This window comes from Notothenia rossii (genome assembly GCF_949606895.1).
Source record: "Notothenia rossii genome assembly, chromosome: 8".
Lineage (NCBI taxonomy): Eukaryota > Metazoa > Chordata > Actinopteri > Perciformes > Nototheniidae > Notothenia > Notothenia rossii.
Window position 1 is genome coordinate 25,825,065 of NC_136906.1, and position 19,376 is coordinate 25,844,440.

At 44.3% G+C, this 19,376-nt stretch overlaps 1 protein-coding gene across 1 annotated transcript in view; it reads right to left on the reverse strand.

Moving 5' to 3' along the window:
• Positions 1–6,741: 6,741 nt before the first annotated feature.
• LOC307015501 (uncharacterized protein) overlaps positions 6,742–19,376 on the reverse strand; it is a 42,977-nt gene continuing 30,342 nt past the window's right edge. Inside the window, exons 3-4 of the mRNA XM_079644151.1 lie at positions 7,437–7,516; positions 6,742–6,860 (exon numbers count right to left, since the gene is read on the reverse strand). Of these exons, the coding sequence (XP_079500277.1) occupies positions 7,479–7,516 (38 nt within the window). The 3' untranslated portion in view covers positions 6,742–6,860; positions 7,437–7,478. The remainder of the gene's footprint in view (positions 6,861–7,436; positions 7,517–19,376) is intronic.

The window sequence follows — 19,376 nt, forward strand, 5'->3', positions numbered from 1 at the left end:
TTAGACCTGTGCGCCGCTTCATTGAGTCCATGGCACAACTTGAGTCCCTTCTTGAGGGTTGAGATAAGGCCGCGTGCTGTTATTAATGTGTGAAATGTGGCGTGTTAGCCATTATTTGTGCTCTGGTGATATACTGCTGTATTGAGCCTTTTTTTATTTTATTTTTCGCTCATCCACATCGTTTGGCCAGGGTGTGGGGTGTAAACTGCACCTCACCTTGTCTGTAGAGTACTGTGGGTTCTTGCTGGGCCCAAGCGAGTCCCTCATTCTCTTATCCTTTAGGTAGGAAGCTCTTATTGCTGTTTCATATGGTTTTGTTGCTTGTTGTAATGGCCAGTGTGTTTATATGTGGATTGTTTTGCGACCCAGAATTTTGCATAATTCTAGCGGGGTGAGTGTAACAGGGACAGTTATGTCTCATTTGTATATAATATATTATGTAAATATGTCTATATAATTACACAAAATCTGTGTTTATTCTTGTTTCATCTTGTGTTAATACCTGACGCAGTAGGACTCACATCAGTATGTGGAACTATAATTTTAGCGTGTACCCCTACGTTCCTTATGTATGTGACACTGTTCCCCTTTTTTTCGCGGGGTTCATGCATCGTTCTCCCCTTTTGATACTGATCTCTGTGGGAGAGGTAGGCGGCTCTTCAGCCAGAAGCAATTTCCGTGTTTTAGTGTCGACTTTATGCAATTTAAGTTACTTTTTATTACTTATTTTTGTTGTAGTGTCTCACGGGTGTTCACAATGTATTTCTGTGTTGTTTAATTTGTATAGGGGCACGTTAAAGAGAGTACTGACTGGAGAAATGTTTTCTTTCTGTCGCTGTTTCGTCAGGTATGTTGTGTTACTTTTTACGTTATGCCCTTTTGATACTGATCTCTGTGGGAGAGGGGCACGTTAAAGAGAGTACTGACTGGAGAAATGTTTTCTTTCTGTCGCTGTTTCGTCAGGAGTGAAAATAAATGTACATCCTGAATGAAGCTACACGTCTGGGTCGTCGTCTTTCTACACAACACAACGCAGAGTCAGACACAGCCGGTTACACACATACGGAGGGTAAATTCAAAGTAGTACATTCACGGACATGAATGACATGGATATGGCGCCACCTTGTGTCGTGTTTACAAAGCAGATTATTGACATTAGGTCTGGCAATACAGTCAATCATTATCCTGGTGATTATTTCACAGACAAACCAAGTAACCCCGCCAAAAAAAACGGCACTTTTGAACGGCTCTTTTGAACGGCTCTTTGAAAGGAACGGAGCCATAAGATCCGGCTCCCTTCAAAGAGCCATAAATCCCATCACTAGTCTGAGTGTTTTCAGCTGTGTGTGTTCTATGTAAATGAGCTGTGCGGTTGCCCTCCCGGCATTGGCTGCCATCTCCTGGTCCGCCCCTGAAGATTGCGATTGGAGCACGCCGGGCCCGACGCACTCCAATCGCAGCGCACAGCCGGCGCACACCTGTTGGAGATGACTACAAAGCTTGGGGACAATCATCATTCTGGAGGCTCTGTGGACAGATGCCTCTCGCTACTTGCTCTTTGTTCTGGGGTTAAAACTTGTGTGATTAGTAGTGTCTAGAGTAGGTTAGTTAGAGTGTAGAGTAGCTTAGTTAGTGTTTAGAGTAGTTTAGGATTCGGTGACGGTTGCCTTTAGTTTAGCTGTGTTTTTGTATAGATTCTTTGTGTTAGTTGTACCACTTTTAGAGTGAGGTTTTGTTTCGTTCTTTATTTAGTATATTAGTATTTATTTTCCCTGTATGTCTTTAGACTCCTTTCTTAGAGTCCTCCTTTTGTTTGGTTATTTGTCAACCGGTGCCCTTTTGGCCCTTTTGTTTGTTTCAGGCTGCTTGCCTGCCATTTTGTTTACAGCTGTTTTAAATAAACGCTTATAATTAATACCAATTCCACTCTGGTCGTGTTATTTCCCTTTGGTTCCCCTAGCCCAATAGGGAACGTAACACCAGCCCTCACGTGATATTGCGGTGCGGGAATATCCTATGCATTACGGTAGAGTCAAAACAAATCCTCCCTCTGTGTTTAGATGAGAATAAAACAAAAACTGTCCAGTATCAAAGACTCATTTCACGTCAGGGTGATAGCAGGACATCCCATCTAGTCACTCAGAAAAAATCAGGACATTCTGATGTAGAGTTTCAAAATAAAAGACCTTTGAAATCTCTATTGTATGAGTTATCATCCATGTTTTTAGATGAGAATAAAACAAAAACTGTCCAGTATCATAGATCCATCTCACTCCAGGGTGATAGCAGGACACCCCATGTAGTCACTCAGAAAAAATCAGGACATTCTGATGTAGAGTTTCAAAATAAAAGACCTTTGAAGTCTCATATATGTGCTATCATCCCTGTCTCCAAAGGTCTTTTATTTTGAAACTGTACATCAGAATGTCCTGATTTTTTCTGAGTGACTATATGGGGTGTCCTGATATCACCCTGGAGTGAGATGGATCTATGATACTGGACAGTTTTTGTTTTATTCTCATCTAAAAACATGGATGATAACTCATACAATAGAGATTTCAAAGGTCTTTTATTTTGAAACTCTACATCAGAATGTCCTGATTTTTTCTGAGTGACTAGATGGGATGTCCTGCTATCACCCTGACGTGAAATGAGTCTTTGATACTGGACAGTTTTTGTTTTATTCTCATCTAAACACAGAGGGATGATTTTCTTTGACTCTACCGTAATGCATAGGATATTCGCGCATCGCAATATCACGTGAGGGCTGGCTTGACTAGGTTTTCCCGAGTGGAGGCTGGCTTGACCGCAGTTAGTTTAGCATACTCAGCCCGACTCAGCCTGGTTGTTCCTGGCCCTATAACCACGATTTTATGGGGCCATTACATCACCAGAAGTCCCAATTTAAGGGGTCATTTCTCCCCCAAAATGTTTTTTTACTCACTATATCAACAGCCCCACCAAAAATATTTTCCACTAGCAGGGCTGCCAACACTCACGCATTGAGCGTGTGAGTCACGCAATTAACCCATATCTCACGCACTCACGCCACACTTGCCTTTCCTCACGCTAAGTTTTCGTCCAAAATAAATGTATATAAATATAAAAATAAAGTGAAGGAACAGCAAACCGAGCGGTCTACGAAATTAGACGGTCTTCTGGCTTAGTTCAGTAAAGTTGGAACGATGTTGGGAGATTCGGATTTCACGGATCAATAACTCATGAACAAAACGTTATTCAGACACAAATGACGTCTCCTAAGTACCGTGGTAAGGTTGACAACGAACTACAATCACATTTTGATCAAAAAAAGCCAATACGCGCCGTCCTCCGAGCTGGACACATTACATTGGTCTCTATCTGCAGCCGGAGAAGAAACGAGTGCTCAGGGACCGTCTGCAAAGTGCAACTCCGAAAAAAGAATACAATAATATTCAAACACTATTATACAGCTTATTACCACCAAACTCACTACACACATCAATAGTCTCCTGGTGGTCATACTACAGCAAGGAGTTTGGAAGAATATACTTTTGAATAATTTTGGGGAATATTTATAATGTAAATCTTCAATAACTATGGCATAATCTTAAATAACTTTACTATTATACAGTATATTTCTACCAAACTCACTATTTGCATTGTTGTTGTTAGCATCTGGTTAGCTAGCTGCGCTAACGGATATTAGAAGCTGTTTCTAAAACAAGGAGAGGGAGAGCTCTCTCTTGTCAGACTGAGAGAGATAACTACAGCTCAGTGAGGTAAGGGACTCTGTGTTTAGATAGTTAACTTTAGTCTAGTTATCTCAGTGGGTCTCAAACGTTTTGTTCAACATTTATGGGAATAAATGATAAACAGTTATGAAATACTATATGACAGTAAAACAAGAATACAGTTTAAAAGGTGAGTGATTTGTAAAATATCCAAAAAGAAAAAGAAAATCTGTTTACAGTTCTGTTTCATATGGGTGTTGAGAGATGTATCCTTAAATTATTTTTGCTCTCAAAATGCACCAGGTTGATGGTGCTCAGGTTTAACTTCACCTATCATGCTATATTTGAATAATATAGTGTAGGACCATACCTATATAAGGCATATTTATACTTTTTATTTTTCAAAATACCAAACAGATCATGCATTTTAGCCATTCCTCATTTCGCTCAATTTAACACTGTCTTTTCATGGTCTGATTCTGTGAGAACAGCACCATCTACAGGCCTGGCATATGTATTACAGCGTCTCCAGCGCTTTCGAACGGCAATGTCTGTGGCTGTCTCCTTCTGATTGGTGGAGTTGGCCCAATAGCTGTAGCGCCACTTCTATGACGTCATAGAAGTGTTCAAATCTGGATCAGTCTGTATCAGATCCGTTGCAGCCCCTTTTTAAGAGATTTGGGTATAGAGGAAAATAGAGAGGGTTGTGTTTTCTGACACTTGGTGAGTTCCCTGGAACACCGGGGACACATATTCATGTATAAAAGACGTACAAAAATGCATTTTGCATGATAGGTCACCTTTAAAAAAAAAAAAAATCTTCCCGGGGGAGCACGCCCCCAGACCCCCTGGAGGTGAGGACCCCCCCCCACTTATAAAATAGCACTTTACCTCTGCTTACACCTATATGCCATTTTATATGCTGTGAGCTGATTATCGAGCCTTCATTGTAAGAGTCGCGGGTACACTGTGTATGTGCGTATTCCACTGTAGCCCGGTACATTAATGGGAAACCCTAGTTTGTACATGTTCAATACATTTGTAACACTGTACACATGAACGTTTCTTTTTTCGGTTCACCAAAAAAGAAATCTCACTCCAAGCTGAAGTCAAATGTTGGCAGCCCTGAGTAACATGATGCAACATACACATTAATGCAGCAGCAATATTAATAGAGAAACATCAGACATAATAGTAAAACACTGCAAGGGAACATTTTATTGCACCAGGAGCTATCTTGGGACTTTTACTGCGACAACGTTGACTTGCCTGTGAATAAAAAATAAACCATAGTGTTGGTGATCTACAGTGTTGTCATTCTTCTTTGAACACCAGCAAGACCGCTAACACCCTTTTTCAACAATCACACTCCCTATCATTGACATAATTAATAGATAGTTTAGCTTCTCACCATCATTTACTGTGGCCAACTGATGTTAACGATCGTAACTGAAAGGCTGCCTGCCAAACGTAAACATTCAGCCACGTGACATTCAGCCAAACTCTCGCGAGAGTTTTACACAAGACGGATCCTTTCTAGCCATAACCCCTCCCCCGGACCTGGCGCGAGCCGAAATATGATTGGCGGCGATTTCATTTGAACGGAGCAAAACGAGAAGCATCTGGATTTACTGTAGACGGAAGGAATGAGGTATGTCTACAATGACAGAGAAGAGACTGTCAAGTGTGGCTGTACTCAGGATTGAATCAAAACCATAGACTGTATGGACGTAGGGTCCGTGACGTCACCCATAGGATTCTGCAGAGTTGCCGAGAAGCCCTTAGTAGGCGGAGTCGGCCACGAACGGCTCGACGGTGACGTCAGAGTTCAACTCCCAGCTTCTCCAGCCTGCTCCAAATAAGGGCAAAGAGGCGGAGCCGAGGCGGGACCTGCTGCCACCGAGCTGAAAGTTCCAGAGCTAGCTGAAGCTACCAAGCTAAGCTAACATGCTCCCCATCTGCACACTGTCGTGGCATTTTACGTTTCTAAGGTAAGCGGACATGAAACTACTCAGCAAAACTATAAATAATAATCTAAGTTATTGAGTTTTTAGCATAATACTTCAGAATCTTAAAATCCCTTAACGTTTGTATGCAATTGTGCTAGATTCAACACTGGAATCAAGCAAATATTAATATGTTTGCACTACATTAGTTATTTATATTTTGATATCACTTAATTATACGTTTAATACATTTATGTCAAGCTAAGGTACATGTTATGGTTGCTAGTGCTCTTACCTGTGAGGCCTCCTCCAAACAGCATAATAACCAGACTGTATCATTTAACTAAGTACCAGTTCTAGATCCTTGACTTGAGGCAAACAATTCAAAAGACAACATGTATTTAAAGACCAATCTTTATTTGAATGTGCCTCTTAACCTGATATATTAGTTATACAGTAATAGTATTGACAATCTAAAAAAATTGAGCAACTCAACAGTCAACTTTATGTTTCTTATTGTCTAAAGCATTTGTTATTTTCATTTTCCCCCTCTCATATTCAGTGTGGACGGATTGAGACAGCGTGGTGTCCAGAAAACTGCAGAGACTTCAGGGAGAAACCTCCGTGTGATGGACGTCCCGTCTGTTTGTTTGGCCCGGAGAGGACTGAGGGTCTTTCCTCAGTGAGGGGGACCAGGCCTGACGGAGGAGCCCATGCTGGGCAAAGCTGATACTAACTGCACAGGCCTAGTCTTTCACTTTATTTGACTAAATGTGTTTACTTGTACATTTAATAGTTTTTCACCTCTCCATATGTGCTTTTTATTTAAAACATGTTTGATTAAGTTTTGGTTGACATTTCAATAAATTGTATTTGCACTCATTTTGTCCATTATTCTTACTGAAAATGTTAGATTACACATTCATATCTGAGATTGGCCCCATTGATTTGTCACGTTGCAAACTCTGCGGTACAAGGCACAAGTGATGTGAAGCTCATAAAGCGAGGCAAATAGAAATAATTAGCGGATGGAGTGTAGATGTGGAAATAGGTGCATTCGATCAGCTGACTGTTTTTACAATAAAAGTAGTTTCTTAGTGTACTGGTCTTAAAATCTCATAGCATCAGCTTTTAATTTTCCTCTTGGATGTTCTTCTTGACCCTCAGAGAAGGAGAACATGTTGTGTCTTTCAGGCATGTCCTTTCCGAACAAAAATTACAGGAAACATAAAACATATTATTGCAGAACAAGTTTGTTATTTATGAAAGCGGTGTGTTTGTGTTTTTAGGGGCTTTAGATATAATTATTTTGTAATTGTAATGTTTTTTTTATTTCAACAGTGAGCTACAAAGACAATCAGATTATGAATGAACAGTATGAAGTTCATCAACATTGAAATATATGTTATTATCAAAATAATATTTAACTGTTATCAAAACGTAGTGCAACTGTAGAAGCTTGCTCTGTTGTCTCACTGAAAGAATAACTTTTAGCACTTTTTTTGAACAATATTCAGAGATAAATAGTAGCAGTTCTCACTATGTGTTAAATATCTTTGCCTTTAATACATTAAATTAGAAAGCTGACAACATGATATTGCTTGTTAACATCTAAATGTAACTTTTTGCACAGAAAAAACCCTCAACTTCACTGGTGTGTAGGTGATCTAGTATTGTTTAATGGAATGTATATCAGTGTATTAAAGTCAATACTTCATTTATTTAAACCAATATCTTTCTTGATTCTTTGTACAGTATGAAAAAAGAGTCTTTGTACCTGAGCTGAAGTTTACTGCTGTGAGGAGTCCAGTTCTGTCTCTCACCCTCTGGTCCAGCCTGTCTGCATCACCTGGACACCTTAAACAAACAGATAAATATGTAAAGTACCATGTGTACAAACAATATAACTGATTCTCTTCGGTTGAACATGTTGGATTGTCCGAGTTAGGGTCCTTTTTATTTTACTGTAACTTTGGAAGTTGTGTTACCAATGCTTACTGTTTATTTGATACCCATTTGGTAATGCAATTAATAAAAACAACAAGGTTTGGGTTTGTTCTTCAGATAACTGTGATGTTAACGTGTAAGCTCAATAATGAACTCCAGCTCAACCAACCATATTGTAATATCTCATCTTGAAATATGACATTAATAATTGTAATATATACACACATCTTATTGTGAGGTTGATTTCATATACACTACTACTTCGACATTAGCTTGTCTACATACTTGAGCATAGCCAATTTAAATCAACCTTTGCGATGCATACAGTTCCTACCTACATAATAATCATCTCTCTAAGTTACAAGGATGACCTTATTTTATCAACCTCAAACAGAAGCCGTTTGTTGTACAGTATTATCCCACTTAACGCTTAACACTTATCTATTTCGTTTTAACCTTTATATATACAGTCTATGATTTTAACTTGGAGGCTACGATTAGCATCGTTAGCACCGATGTAGCTACCACTCGCAACCCAAGCCCATTCATTACGTCGATTAAAATCATTAACACATAAATAAAGCACTCAAATTTCACTTGCCGCAAAACCACATCTGTTTTAACCGCAGAGCGAGTCACAATAGCCCAATATATAAGCATGAAGAACAAACAACCACGGCCGGCTTCAAGTTGTGTTTCCTGGATGAACTGACCAGGCAGAGTCCCTGTAGCTAGCTTCACAGGGCAGCTAGCAGAGAGACAAGAAGCTAGCAGTAGCAGTCTCTTGACAGAGCCGTCACTCAATGTGCCCACGCCCTAATTTATGCAAACACTTGAAGACCTAATATAAATAAAAGGGTCGTGTTAGAAAACAATTCACTCACAGATCCATAATCATGAAGGTGGAATCTAACTATATCGATAATAAAATGTATGGAGCCAGGGGTAGAAACATGTTTTTTTCTGCTGTAAAATTGGGCATTTTAACATGGGGGTCTATGGAATTTGCTCCTTTCTGCAGTCATCGCCTATCGGCCAATATATGAACTGCAGTATGTAGCACTTCCGTATTGGCGTCCCGGCTCTTTCCCCCAGAGTTTGCCGCTTGATCAAAACACACTAAAGCTTTGGATCTTAAATCAGTTTGTGAGGCGTTTTGCTGAACAGAATGGTAATCGCCGCATCATAACAGTGATTGACAGCTGATAGGAATAATATGATTGTTAATATTACATATTAATTTCAGACAAACATCAATGAGACAGTTAATGAATGTACTTATTGCAGCAGTCTGCATATATTTGGTACCCCTGCTGGTCTAAGAGTGAAACAAACTAATTCAGTTTTAGTTGCAATACTGTAGCTCAAGCATTAATGCAACTTAGGCCCATACATTGTTTATGTTACTTATATGCCTGTGTGTCCATGGTTTGGAGTCTGTGTGTGTTGAGCGCAGCGCCGTCTGCTTTTTGCAGTACAGGAACTAAAGTAGACACCGGTCACAAAAGTATCAGATAGGCTTCAATTTACTTTTGATTGTCTATAATTAAATATAATAAATATATCGGCGTTTTAACACTACTTTTATATATGTAGCCTACTTATTTTTACGGTTTACATATGAGGTGGTCCGCGAAAATCCTTGATAATAAATAGTGGTACGCATAAAACAAAAGTTTGAGAACCCCTGGTCTAGAGGAGACAGTGGAGCGGTCCAGAGTGGGATTGAGGGCACAGTTAAAGTCTGCCCCCAAAATGAGGTGATGGGAGTTCAAATCAGGGAGCAGAGAGAAGAAATTGCTAAAGAAATCGGCATCATCTGAGTTGGGAGCAAAGAGACATGCAAGCACAACCGGTGTGTTGTACAATTGACCTTGCCCTATGATATAGCGACCATTTGTATCTGCAATTACTTTAGATTCCACAAACTGCATATGCCTACGTATCAGGATCGCTGCATCCCTATATTTGGTGTTGAATTTGGAGTGGAAAATGTGAGAGAAACCACTCCGCTTGAGTCTAGAGTGATGTACGTAAATGAGTTTCCTGGAGATACACTATGTCTGCCTTTAGCTTCTGGAGGTGGGAAAACACCTTGCTGCGCTTTACTGGATGATTGAGACCTCTAACATTCCAGCTAACAAAAGTAGTTGCAGCCTTACCCACAATCGGTGCCCTGTTTGCCTGGTTCATTGTGGGACCTTAGACAGTAATCTAGCCCCCTGTCAGAAGGGTGAGGGAGAGGAAGGGAGGGAAAGGGAGGAAGGGTCACCTTAAAAAAACTGAAATAAAACACACAGCAATAAGAACATAAACACCATTGAGAACCTAAAATAGAAGGTCCATATGTAATTGAAGTGATTGAAACAACATTCACAATAAAGAGCTGGTCCCTCCCCAACTGAGGGACTGCTACCCGCCCCCGATAACACTCGCACCTCAACGTGGACAGCTTACCTGGCGAGATCGAGCCCTGCCAGAACCATCAATAGCTTTAGATAAACCTTGTGCTAATAGATATAGGCAAAACCTCTAAGATGAACATTCATAACATGATAAAAAATAGCCTTACTGTTGCATTTAACTCTATATTAGATTCTGTTGGTTTCTGTCAGAGTGTAAATAAACCAACCCCCTGCTATAATCACACTCTCGACCTTGTTCTGACTTATGGTATTGAAATTGAGCAACTATTAGTCGAACCGCATAATCCTGCTTTATCCGACCATTTCTTAGTAACTTTTGAAGTACTGTTACTAGACTACCAAGCATTAGTCAAAAGCTCCTGCAGCAGAAACCTATCTGTTAGTGCTATAGCCACATTTAAGGAAGAGATTCCACCAATACTTAACTCGATAGCATGTCTGAATGTAAGGGAGGAAATTTATACAAAATGTACACCACCCCAAATTGATCATGTTGTCGATAGTGCTACAGATGCGCTGCAAATAAAATTAGACTCTGTTGCTCCTTTGAAAAATAAGAAAATAAAACAACATAGATTAGCTCCATGGCATAATGCCGAAACCCGCAAAATAAAGCAAAAGTCGAGACAACTTGAAAGGATATTGCGTTCCACTAAACTTGAAGAATCTTTTTTAATTTGGCATATTACTCTCAATGAATATAAGAAAGCACTGCGTAAAGCGAGAGCAGCCTAGTACTCTTCATTAATAGATGAGAATAAGAATAATGCAAGATTTCTTTTCAGCACTGTAGCCAGGCTGACAGAGAGCCACAGCTCGATTGAGCCTTCTATTCCCATAGCACTCAGTAGTAATGATTTTATGTGCTTTTTTAATGATAAAATTGTTACTCTTAGAAACAAAATCAATGACCTCTTGCCTTTGACCAGTATAGTGTTATCAACAGCTCCCGGAAACGTAAGTTCTAATATTACACTAGATAGTAAACTAGAATGCTTTTCAGCCATAAACCTTGAACAATTAAATTCAATGATTCTCTCTTCTAAACCATCAACGTGTATCTTAGACCCGATTCCAACTAAGCTGTTAAAATAAGTTTTTCCATTAATTAGCACTTCTTTATTAAATATTATGAATATGTCTTTATTATCAGGCTATGTTCCACAATCATTCAAAGTAGCAGTGATAAAACCGCTTCTTAAAAAGCACAACCTCGATCCAGAGATTTTAGCCAACTATAGACCTTTTTCTAATCTTCCGTTCCTCTCAAAAATTCTTGAGAAAGCAGTCACAAAACAGTTGTGTGATTACTTAAAAAACTATGATTTATTTAAAGATTTTCAGTCTGGCTTTAGAACACATCATAGCACAGAGACAGCTCTAGTTAAAGTTACAAATGACATTGTAATAGCCTCTGACAAGGGACTTGTCTCTATTCTTGTTTTGCTCGATCTCAGTGCTGCATTTGATACTATCGACCATGATATCCTATTGCAAAGACTAAAGCACTTAGTTGGCATACAGGGAACTGGTTTAGGCTGGTTTAGGTCCTATCTATCTGAACGCTCTCAGTTTGTACGTGTCAACGATGAATCCTCCACGCAAACCAAAGTTAGCCATGGAGTGCCACAGGGCTGAGTGCTCGGACCTTTTTTTTCACATTATATATGCTTCCGTTATGCAATATTATAAGGAATCATAAACTTTCATTGTTATGCGGATGATACTCAACTATATTTATCAATCAAGCCTGATGAAATTAATCATCTAAATAAAATTCAAGACTGCCTCAAGGACTTAAAAACGTGGATGACCTTACATTTTTTTATGTTAAACACGACCAAAACTGAAGTTATTGTACTTGGCCCGAAGAATCTACGAAACAAATTATCTAAAGATATACTAACTATGGATGGCATTAATTTGGCCTCCAGTGAGACTGTAAGGAATCTTGGTGTTATATTTGATCAGGATTTATCCTTTAACACCCACATAAAATCAATTTCAAGGACCGGCTACTTCCATCTATCTTCCGTTTTTAAGAGTGCGCTTAAGACCTTCCTTTTTGATAAAGCTTATAGCTATAGTATAGTTCTAGTTTTGCTGATATAGGCTTAGTTTGTCGGGGGACATCTTACTTCATCCTTCTCTCTGTCTATACCTGTGTACTCTCATGTTCCGATTAACCCAGCTTCCCCAAATTTCTTTCTTTTTGGTGTCTATATACGCCGGGATCCGGAGTCATGGATGATCCTGCGGTCCTGTGTCATGGATCGCAAGTCTTGGATCTTGAGTCATGGCTGTGGTCCTGGATCATAAGTCCTGGATGGATATCCTCGTGGATTCATCTTCCTATTATACACACATGCATTTCCAAACATTTGGACTACCTATGTTGCAAATGTATTATCTTTTCAATTTACACACGGCATCTATTGCACGTCTGTCCGTCCTGGGAGAGGGATCCCTCCTCTGTGGCTCTCCCTGAGGCTTCTCCCATTTTTCCCTTTAAACTGTGGGTTTTCTCCAGAAGTTTGTCCTTGTACGATGTGAGGGTCTAAGGACAGAGGGTGTCGTATTGTCATACTGATATTCTGTACAAACTTTGAAGTCCACTGAGACAAATGTAACATTTGTGATATTGGGCTATATAAATAAACATTGATTGATTGATTGATTGATGGTCTCAGTTAAAGTAACATACTTATTAACCAGTTATGACAACATATGCAAACATCCAGTATTGATTGTTGAATGAAAAGAAGACCAAGAAAAACGTGAACCTCCCCAGGAGTATAGGAGAGCAGTTGCTTGAACTAGCGGGCTGTAAGCCAACTGACTGTGTTATAAAATGTGGGCTAGTATGAGCAGCGCGAGCTGGCTTAAATTACAAAATAATAAGAAAAACCCCAAACGTTCGTAGCAAGCCCTAGCCCACAGCCCCATATACGTACATGTGGAAAATTAAACGCCGCTATCCGGCGCTGCATTAGTCCGTCAGTCAGCTTACCTAGCATCTTAGCCGCTCTGTTTAGCCACGTTTATGGAGCTAATTTCCTGCCATAACTCCACAAACAAACTAAACAGGTTCTTAGAAATGCCTCATGATTCACTAACAAACACAATGTGGTCTGCAAATACAAAACACCATCTACAAACTAATGCATTTAGTTTTGCAAAGAAAAAACGTATCTATCAAACAAACACATAACATTTTTCTAATAAATCATGTTTCAGAGACAAATTCAGCATAGGTTTTACACAGGTTTTACAAGTACACACTTTTTTTTACAAGTAAAAAACTTGTTTTTACAACTACAAAACTTTTTCTTCTCACAGCGGAATATTACTGCCAAAAGTCACGTGACTTTTGGCAGCAGGGGGCGCTACTGAGTCCATTGGGGAAGGCGGGAACCTCCCGCCGGGAGGTTGAGCAGAGCATGGAACTGAGGTTACCTACTGTAACCCCAGCTTCTATGAGTAAATGGCGCAGCCCTCTAAGGCTATCGCTATTGGGTAATCCCCCTGCGCCCCCGCGCAGCACTGAAACACTTGTAGTCCACGCCCACCCGCAAGGTGGGCCCCACCCTCGGGCCTCCTTCCGGTATAAATAGGAAGGTGGCCCGGCAATCTGCTCCCATACAACATAACTTTTCTTCAGCTATTCGTAGAGCCAGTGGGGCCCCGCACTTAGAGGGCTGCACCATTTACTCATAGAAGCTGGGTTTACAGTAGGTAACCTCAGTTCTATTTCGTATATGGCTTCGCTCTCTAAGGCTACCGCTATTGGGTTAAGGGCGAAGCATGATGTAGTCTGCGCCCCACTGGGTCCGCCCGGCACTAGAAGCACAGACATACCTGCTCAATAACACCCCCCTGCCTGATGTGCCATGCGTAATGGCTCATCACCGTACCTGGAACATAGCAAAACATGCCTATCTTCCCGACGGGGTGAAGGCTGGGAACAATACATACCGGCCGCTGTGAGAAAGTAGAGACGAAAGTCCCACCTCGTCCTGCGATCGTAGTGGGGGAACAGCAGCTCTCTGCGTGCAGACAGGCAGGAAAGCGCACAGCTGGATCCCTGACGTCACTCACTCTGACCAGGCACTCCGTACAAAGTGTGTTAGAGGAAAAAGGAACATCCCTCAGGGGAAATGGGCCGCTCTCCGCGTGCCAAAAGGCAGGAGAGAGAGAGGCGCACAGCCGGCTCCCTGACATCACTCATCCCGACAGGACACCCAGTACAGGGTGTGTCAGAGAGGAATGGGAGACATCCCTCAAATAAAAATGAATAAATGAACAGGGGGAAGACCAAGATGCAGCCGTGCAAATATCTTCCACTGACATTCCTCCGTGCAAAGCCGTGGAGGAGGAAATTCCTCTGGTGGAGTGCGCCTTGATGTTCTCCGGGGGCTCCACCCCAGAGGAGACATATGCCTGTGACACAGCCTCACACAGCCAGTGTGACAGCCGTTGTGCAGACAGAGGTTGCCCGATCGAGCGCTCTCTATAGTGCACGAACAGGCGCTGAGAACGGCGCCAGGCCGCCGTGCGCGCCACATAGCAGGCGTACAACATCTTGAGAGAGACCCAACCTCTCTAAGTGTTCCCGTTCAGGGGCCATGCCCATAGGCGCTGGCCTATCACTGGGTGACTGTAAATCGCTCCCTCCACCTGCGAGAGAGCGTCCCCGCGCCACGGAATTTCCCACGGTCTGCCTGACAGCGTACGCTGTAGGCATGGAAACCAGGAAGCGCCCGTGCGCTCCGGGGCAATCAGGATCACTGACAGCCCTTCCTCCTGCACTCGGTCCAGAAACCGGGGAATCAGCCGGACTGGGGGGAAGGCGTACAGCAGTCCCCTGGGCCATGGACGATGTGCGAACGCGTCCACCCCTAGGGGGGGAAGGTCCCGCGCTGACAGGGAGAACCAGAGGGCACATTAGGCGTTCCCGCGTGCGGCGAACAGATCCGCCTCCGCCCTCCCGAACCGGCTCCAAACCTGGGCGATCAGCTCGGGGTGTAGCCTCCAGTCCTCCTGGCGCGGGCCTCCTCTGGACATGAGGTCTGCCCCTTTGTTCAACTCGCCGCGCACATACAGTGCTCTGATGGAGAGTAGGTGCGCGGTGCCACACCCTCTGACAGGACGTGGGGACTTTTCCAATAGGTTAAGTCTGAACCCACGGACAGAGGGATGACCACCATGCGCCTCCTCTGTCGCACGGGGTCGATGCGTAGGCGAATAAACCACCTCTGGAGTCTTCTCATGTGAAGGAGACCCAGGGGAATCACCCCGTGGTCGGCTGCCATCATGCCGAGCAGCCGCATCACCGAGAGGGCTGTCACCACGCTGCCGGGTGTGACGCGTCGAAGGAGAGCTGTCAGCGTCTCCACTCTCTGCCGTGAGAGTCGCGCTCTCATGCGGGCTGAGTTCAATTCCACACCCAGTTAAACAATACTCTGGGAGGGAAGAGGACAGCTCTTTTTCCAGTTTATCATGAAACCCAGCTTTGACAGATGCGATATGAGCTGTACCGTCTGTAAAGCCACTTCCTCCCTGGAGCGAGCCATCAGCAGCAGGTCGTCCAGGTAAAATAGTACTCTCATCCCTCCTCTGTGTAGCGGCTGCAATGCCGTCTCTACACACTTCGAAAAGGTGCGAGGAGCCAGGGAATAACCGAACGGCAGATGGTTGTACTGGTACGATATTCCCTGGAATGAAAACCGCAGGAATTTCCTGTGTTGTGGGATGATGGGTACGTGGAAGTATGCATCCTTTAGGTCTATAGAGGTGAACCAGTCTCCCTGGTGAACACACTCTAGCACCCTTTTGACCGTCAGCATGTGAAACGGCCTTTTCATTATTGCCTCGTTGAACGCTGACAGGTCGAGGATGGGTCTCATTCCCCCCGTCTTTTTCGGGATAAGGAAGTAGCGGGAGTAATATCCCTGATTTTCTTCCCCTCGGGGAACCCTGGAAATAGCCTCTTTCAACAGGAGTTCCCGTAGCTCTGCTTGGAGCGCCCGACACTGTTCCCGGGATGACAGGCGTGCCTCCTTTATCCCGTTGAACTGTGGGGGGGGGGAGGCGAACTGCAGGGTGTACCCTCTGCTGATCAGCCTGCTCATCCATCTGTCCATCAGACACACGCGCTGCCACTCCGAGAAACACTCTGAGAGCGGGCGCACATGCTCGAGATGTGTTGTGGTTGTCATGACGACGAGCCACGCCAGAGCCCTCGCCCCCGCTGCCCGTGAGGCAACCCAAGGTGGGCCTAGAGCGAAAGGGCTGTGAGGGGGCCTCCACACGCTGCGTTTCACTCCGACTCTCATCGTGAGGCGCGTACACGCTCAGAGGATGAGTAGAGGTGTGTGCAGTAATATCCACATGAGGCGTTACCACGGCGCTCATGGGCTTATTGTGACCGTGTGTAGGTGGCAGATCTCGGACAGAGGAATGCCGCGAGGTCTGTGGTTTAATAACCGAAAAGTTATAACCATCAGGCCCCCGCAGCGAACCCCGCTGCCTACTAATCAACAGATTGGAGGCAGCTGGCGTAGTTACTGCGCTCTGTAACTTATTAACTGATAGATTAAAATATGCAGGCTTTTGTAACGAACCCTGCTGGCTATTAACCGATAGGTCATAGGCAGCTGGTTCACCCAGATTGGGGGATATGTGAAACCCATTTGAAACTGACGACAAAAGGTTGGAAATTAAGCTTCTTTTATTTCCTTCACACTCCCCCCCAAACCGTCAGGGCCGGCTCTGCTTCCTCGGCGGCTCTCGTGGAGCAGACGACGAACGGGAGTACTTTTCTTTTTTCTTTTCTGGTGGGGGGGCGGAGGCTCGGGACGGTGCCCCTGCCGCCGCCGACGGGCGAGTCTGCCGCCTCGGCTGTCTCTCTGCCTGCCGCTGTGGCCGGGTTGGCCGCTGCTGCTGCTGCTGCTGCTGCTGCCGCTGGTGCCGCTGCGGCTTCGCCGCAGGCTGGAGCCAGCCAACATGCTGGCGGATATCATCCGCCTGCTCGCCGTGCTGGCCGCCTTGCCGATCTCCTCCGCCTCCTCTGGAGCCACGGTGGTGGACCGCTCCACCAGCGTAACCACCGAGTTTGCCAGCAACGCGATGTTGTTCGCCGCCGCAGACGCCTGAACCGCACACTGGTGCGCCCGGTCAGCCTGGCGGGCGACATACTGATCCTTGGGGGAGGCCAACACAGGGCGCCGTCCGGCGACCAAGTTGGCCTGCTTAACCCCAAAGAACGCTGTCAAGTTCTGCTCCAGAGCGGGGGTGGTTGCGAAACCCTCGTCAGTGAATCCCTCCACCTTAGTGAAGGGAACAAAGGTGGCCACCGGAGCCCTCAGGGTCCTCGGGTTCGCCGCAGCCCCCTCCTGGTACCTCCTAATGGCTGGGAAGCGCGGCCAGATCGGGTCACTCCTGCCCGTCTGAACGCGGGAAAAAACTCCGGCCATGTCATCCAGAGCTACCTTTTCCCTTCCTAGGGGAACGAGGAGACCCTTGCAGGCTGCCGCCTTGCCGATGATCTCCGGCAGCTCCAGCATGATGCCCCCCAACGCCGGCAGTGCCGTGGCAACGGAGAAGGGGACCGCGTGCTCGGCCGCCATACCCGTACCTCGCTCCGACCCCGTCTCCCCCGTCCGGGGGAGAGGGGGGAGGGGAGAGCCGCATGGCGAGCCATGGAGGGAAACGGGGTAGGAGTCGTCCGACTCCTGCCCACCACTCGGCTCCAGAAACAGGCTGTCGTCCCTGTGCTCCTGGACTGGCCAGTCGTCCTCCTCAGCCGCGGCAGCTAGAGCGTCCGCTCTTCGCTGCCTGTCGGCTGATGGGAGACGGGCACAATGCGAACACGCGACCTGCTGGTTGAGAGCCGCGTACGCGTGCTCTGGCCCCAGACAGGATTCGCATATCGCGTGTAGATCATAGCTCATGATGTACCCCGTTTTACATGAGGGACAATCACGGACACAATTGTTGCTCATGACTCTAATTCCTTTCCTGTGCTTCAGTACTCTGACGGTTGCTGAAGAAAAGAGGGAGCAGATTGCCGGGCCACCTTCCTATTTATACCGGAAGGAGGCCCGAGGGTGGGGCCCACCTTGCGGGTGGGCGTGGACTACAAGTGTTTCAGTGCTGCGCGGGGGCGCAGGGGGATTACCCAATAGCGATAGCCTTAGAGGGCGAAGCCATATACGAAATAGAACAGCCCTTGCCAACCTGATGACAGCGGTGTTTCTAGCGATCCAGCGATCCAGCGATCTGGGTCAGTGTTTTAGTGATAATATTATAAACAAGGTGAATTTAGCGATCACAACGAAAACAGCCAAGACACATATTGAGCCCAGAAAATGAATGTTATTAGGGCTGTGAATATAATAAGCCTTTGTCTAAAATGGACAACATTGTCACTAAGGAGATTTAAACCATACAGCGATTCTGTACTCTTCATTTTCTTTGCTGCTATATTCAATGAGTGATACAAATATTTTTTACCATAAGTTCTGAATAAAACTGATACTGTTGGACTCGGTACTAGTTGACTGCTACCAGAAATAAAAGGAAGTACTTTACTGTGTACTTTGTGAGTAATCCTCTGTCAGAGTCCCCTCCATAGTAGGCTACATAATGCATTTTTTCTGCTATCTTTGATGAGTGATAAAAAGACAATTTTACCATAAGTTCTTAATGATATTGAGACTGCTGGACTCAGTATTCTTACACCTACTATCACAATACATTGAAGTACTTCTAATGTGTGTTTTTTTTTGTAATCCTCTGTCAAAGTCCCCCTCCTGAGTGAGAACCTAATCAAGCCACAAATATTTTTTGCCATTAGTTCTTCGTGAGATTGACACTGTTGGACTCAGTACTAGTCCCACAAGGTACTAACGTAACTAAAGAACCAAAGTACCAGGGAAAGTCCTGCGGTTTGAATGCGGCTAAGTACTATGAAGTACTTTTACTGTGTACTTTTTGAGTAATCCTCTGTCAATGTCCCCTCCTGAGTACAATAATGCATGTTTCTCTGCTATTTTGAATAAGCGCTAAAACACCTTTCTTATGATCTGATATTGTTGGACAGAGTACTTTAAGAGGATGGTAGACATGATATCAGCAATACTTCCAGTCAGTACTCCAGTAGCAGCATTTGTACCCCTTGGAAAGTCTTTAGAGTCTGGCCTGGATAGCTGGTCACAAATATCCTTCAGCAAAGTGACAAACCCTTGTGACTCTTGTTGGCCTCTTATGGGGCTGCTGTCTTTTAAATATGATTATTTCTCTGCTCCTAGTTCATTCCTCTCAGATTCTTCCATCAGTCCCAG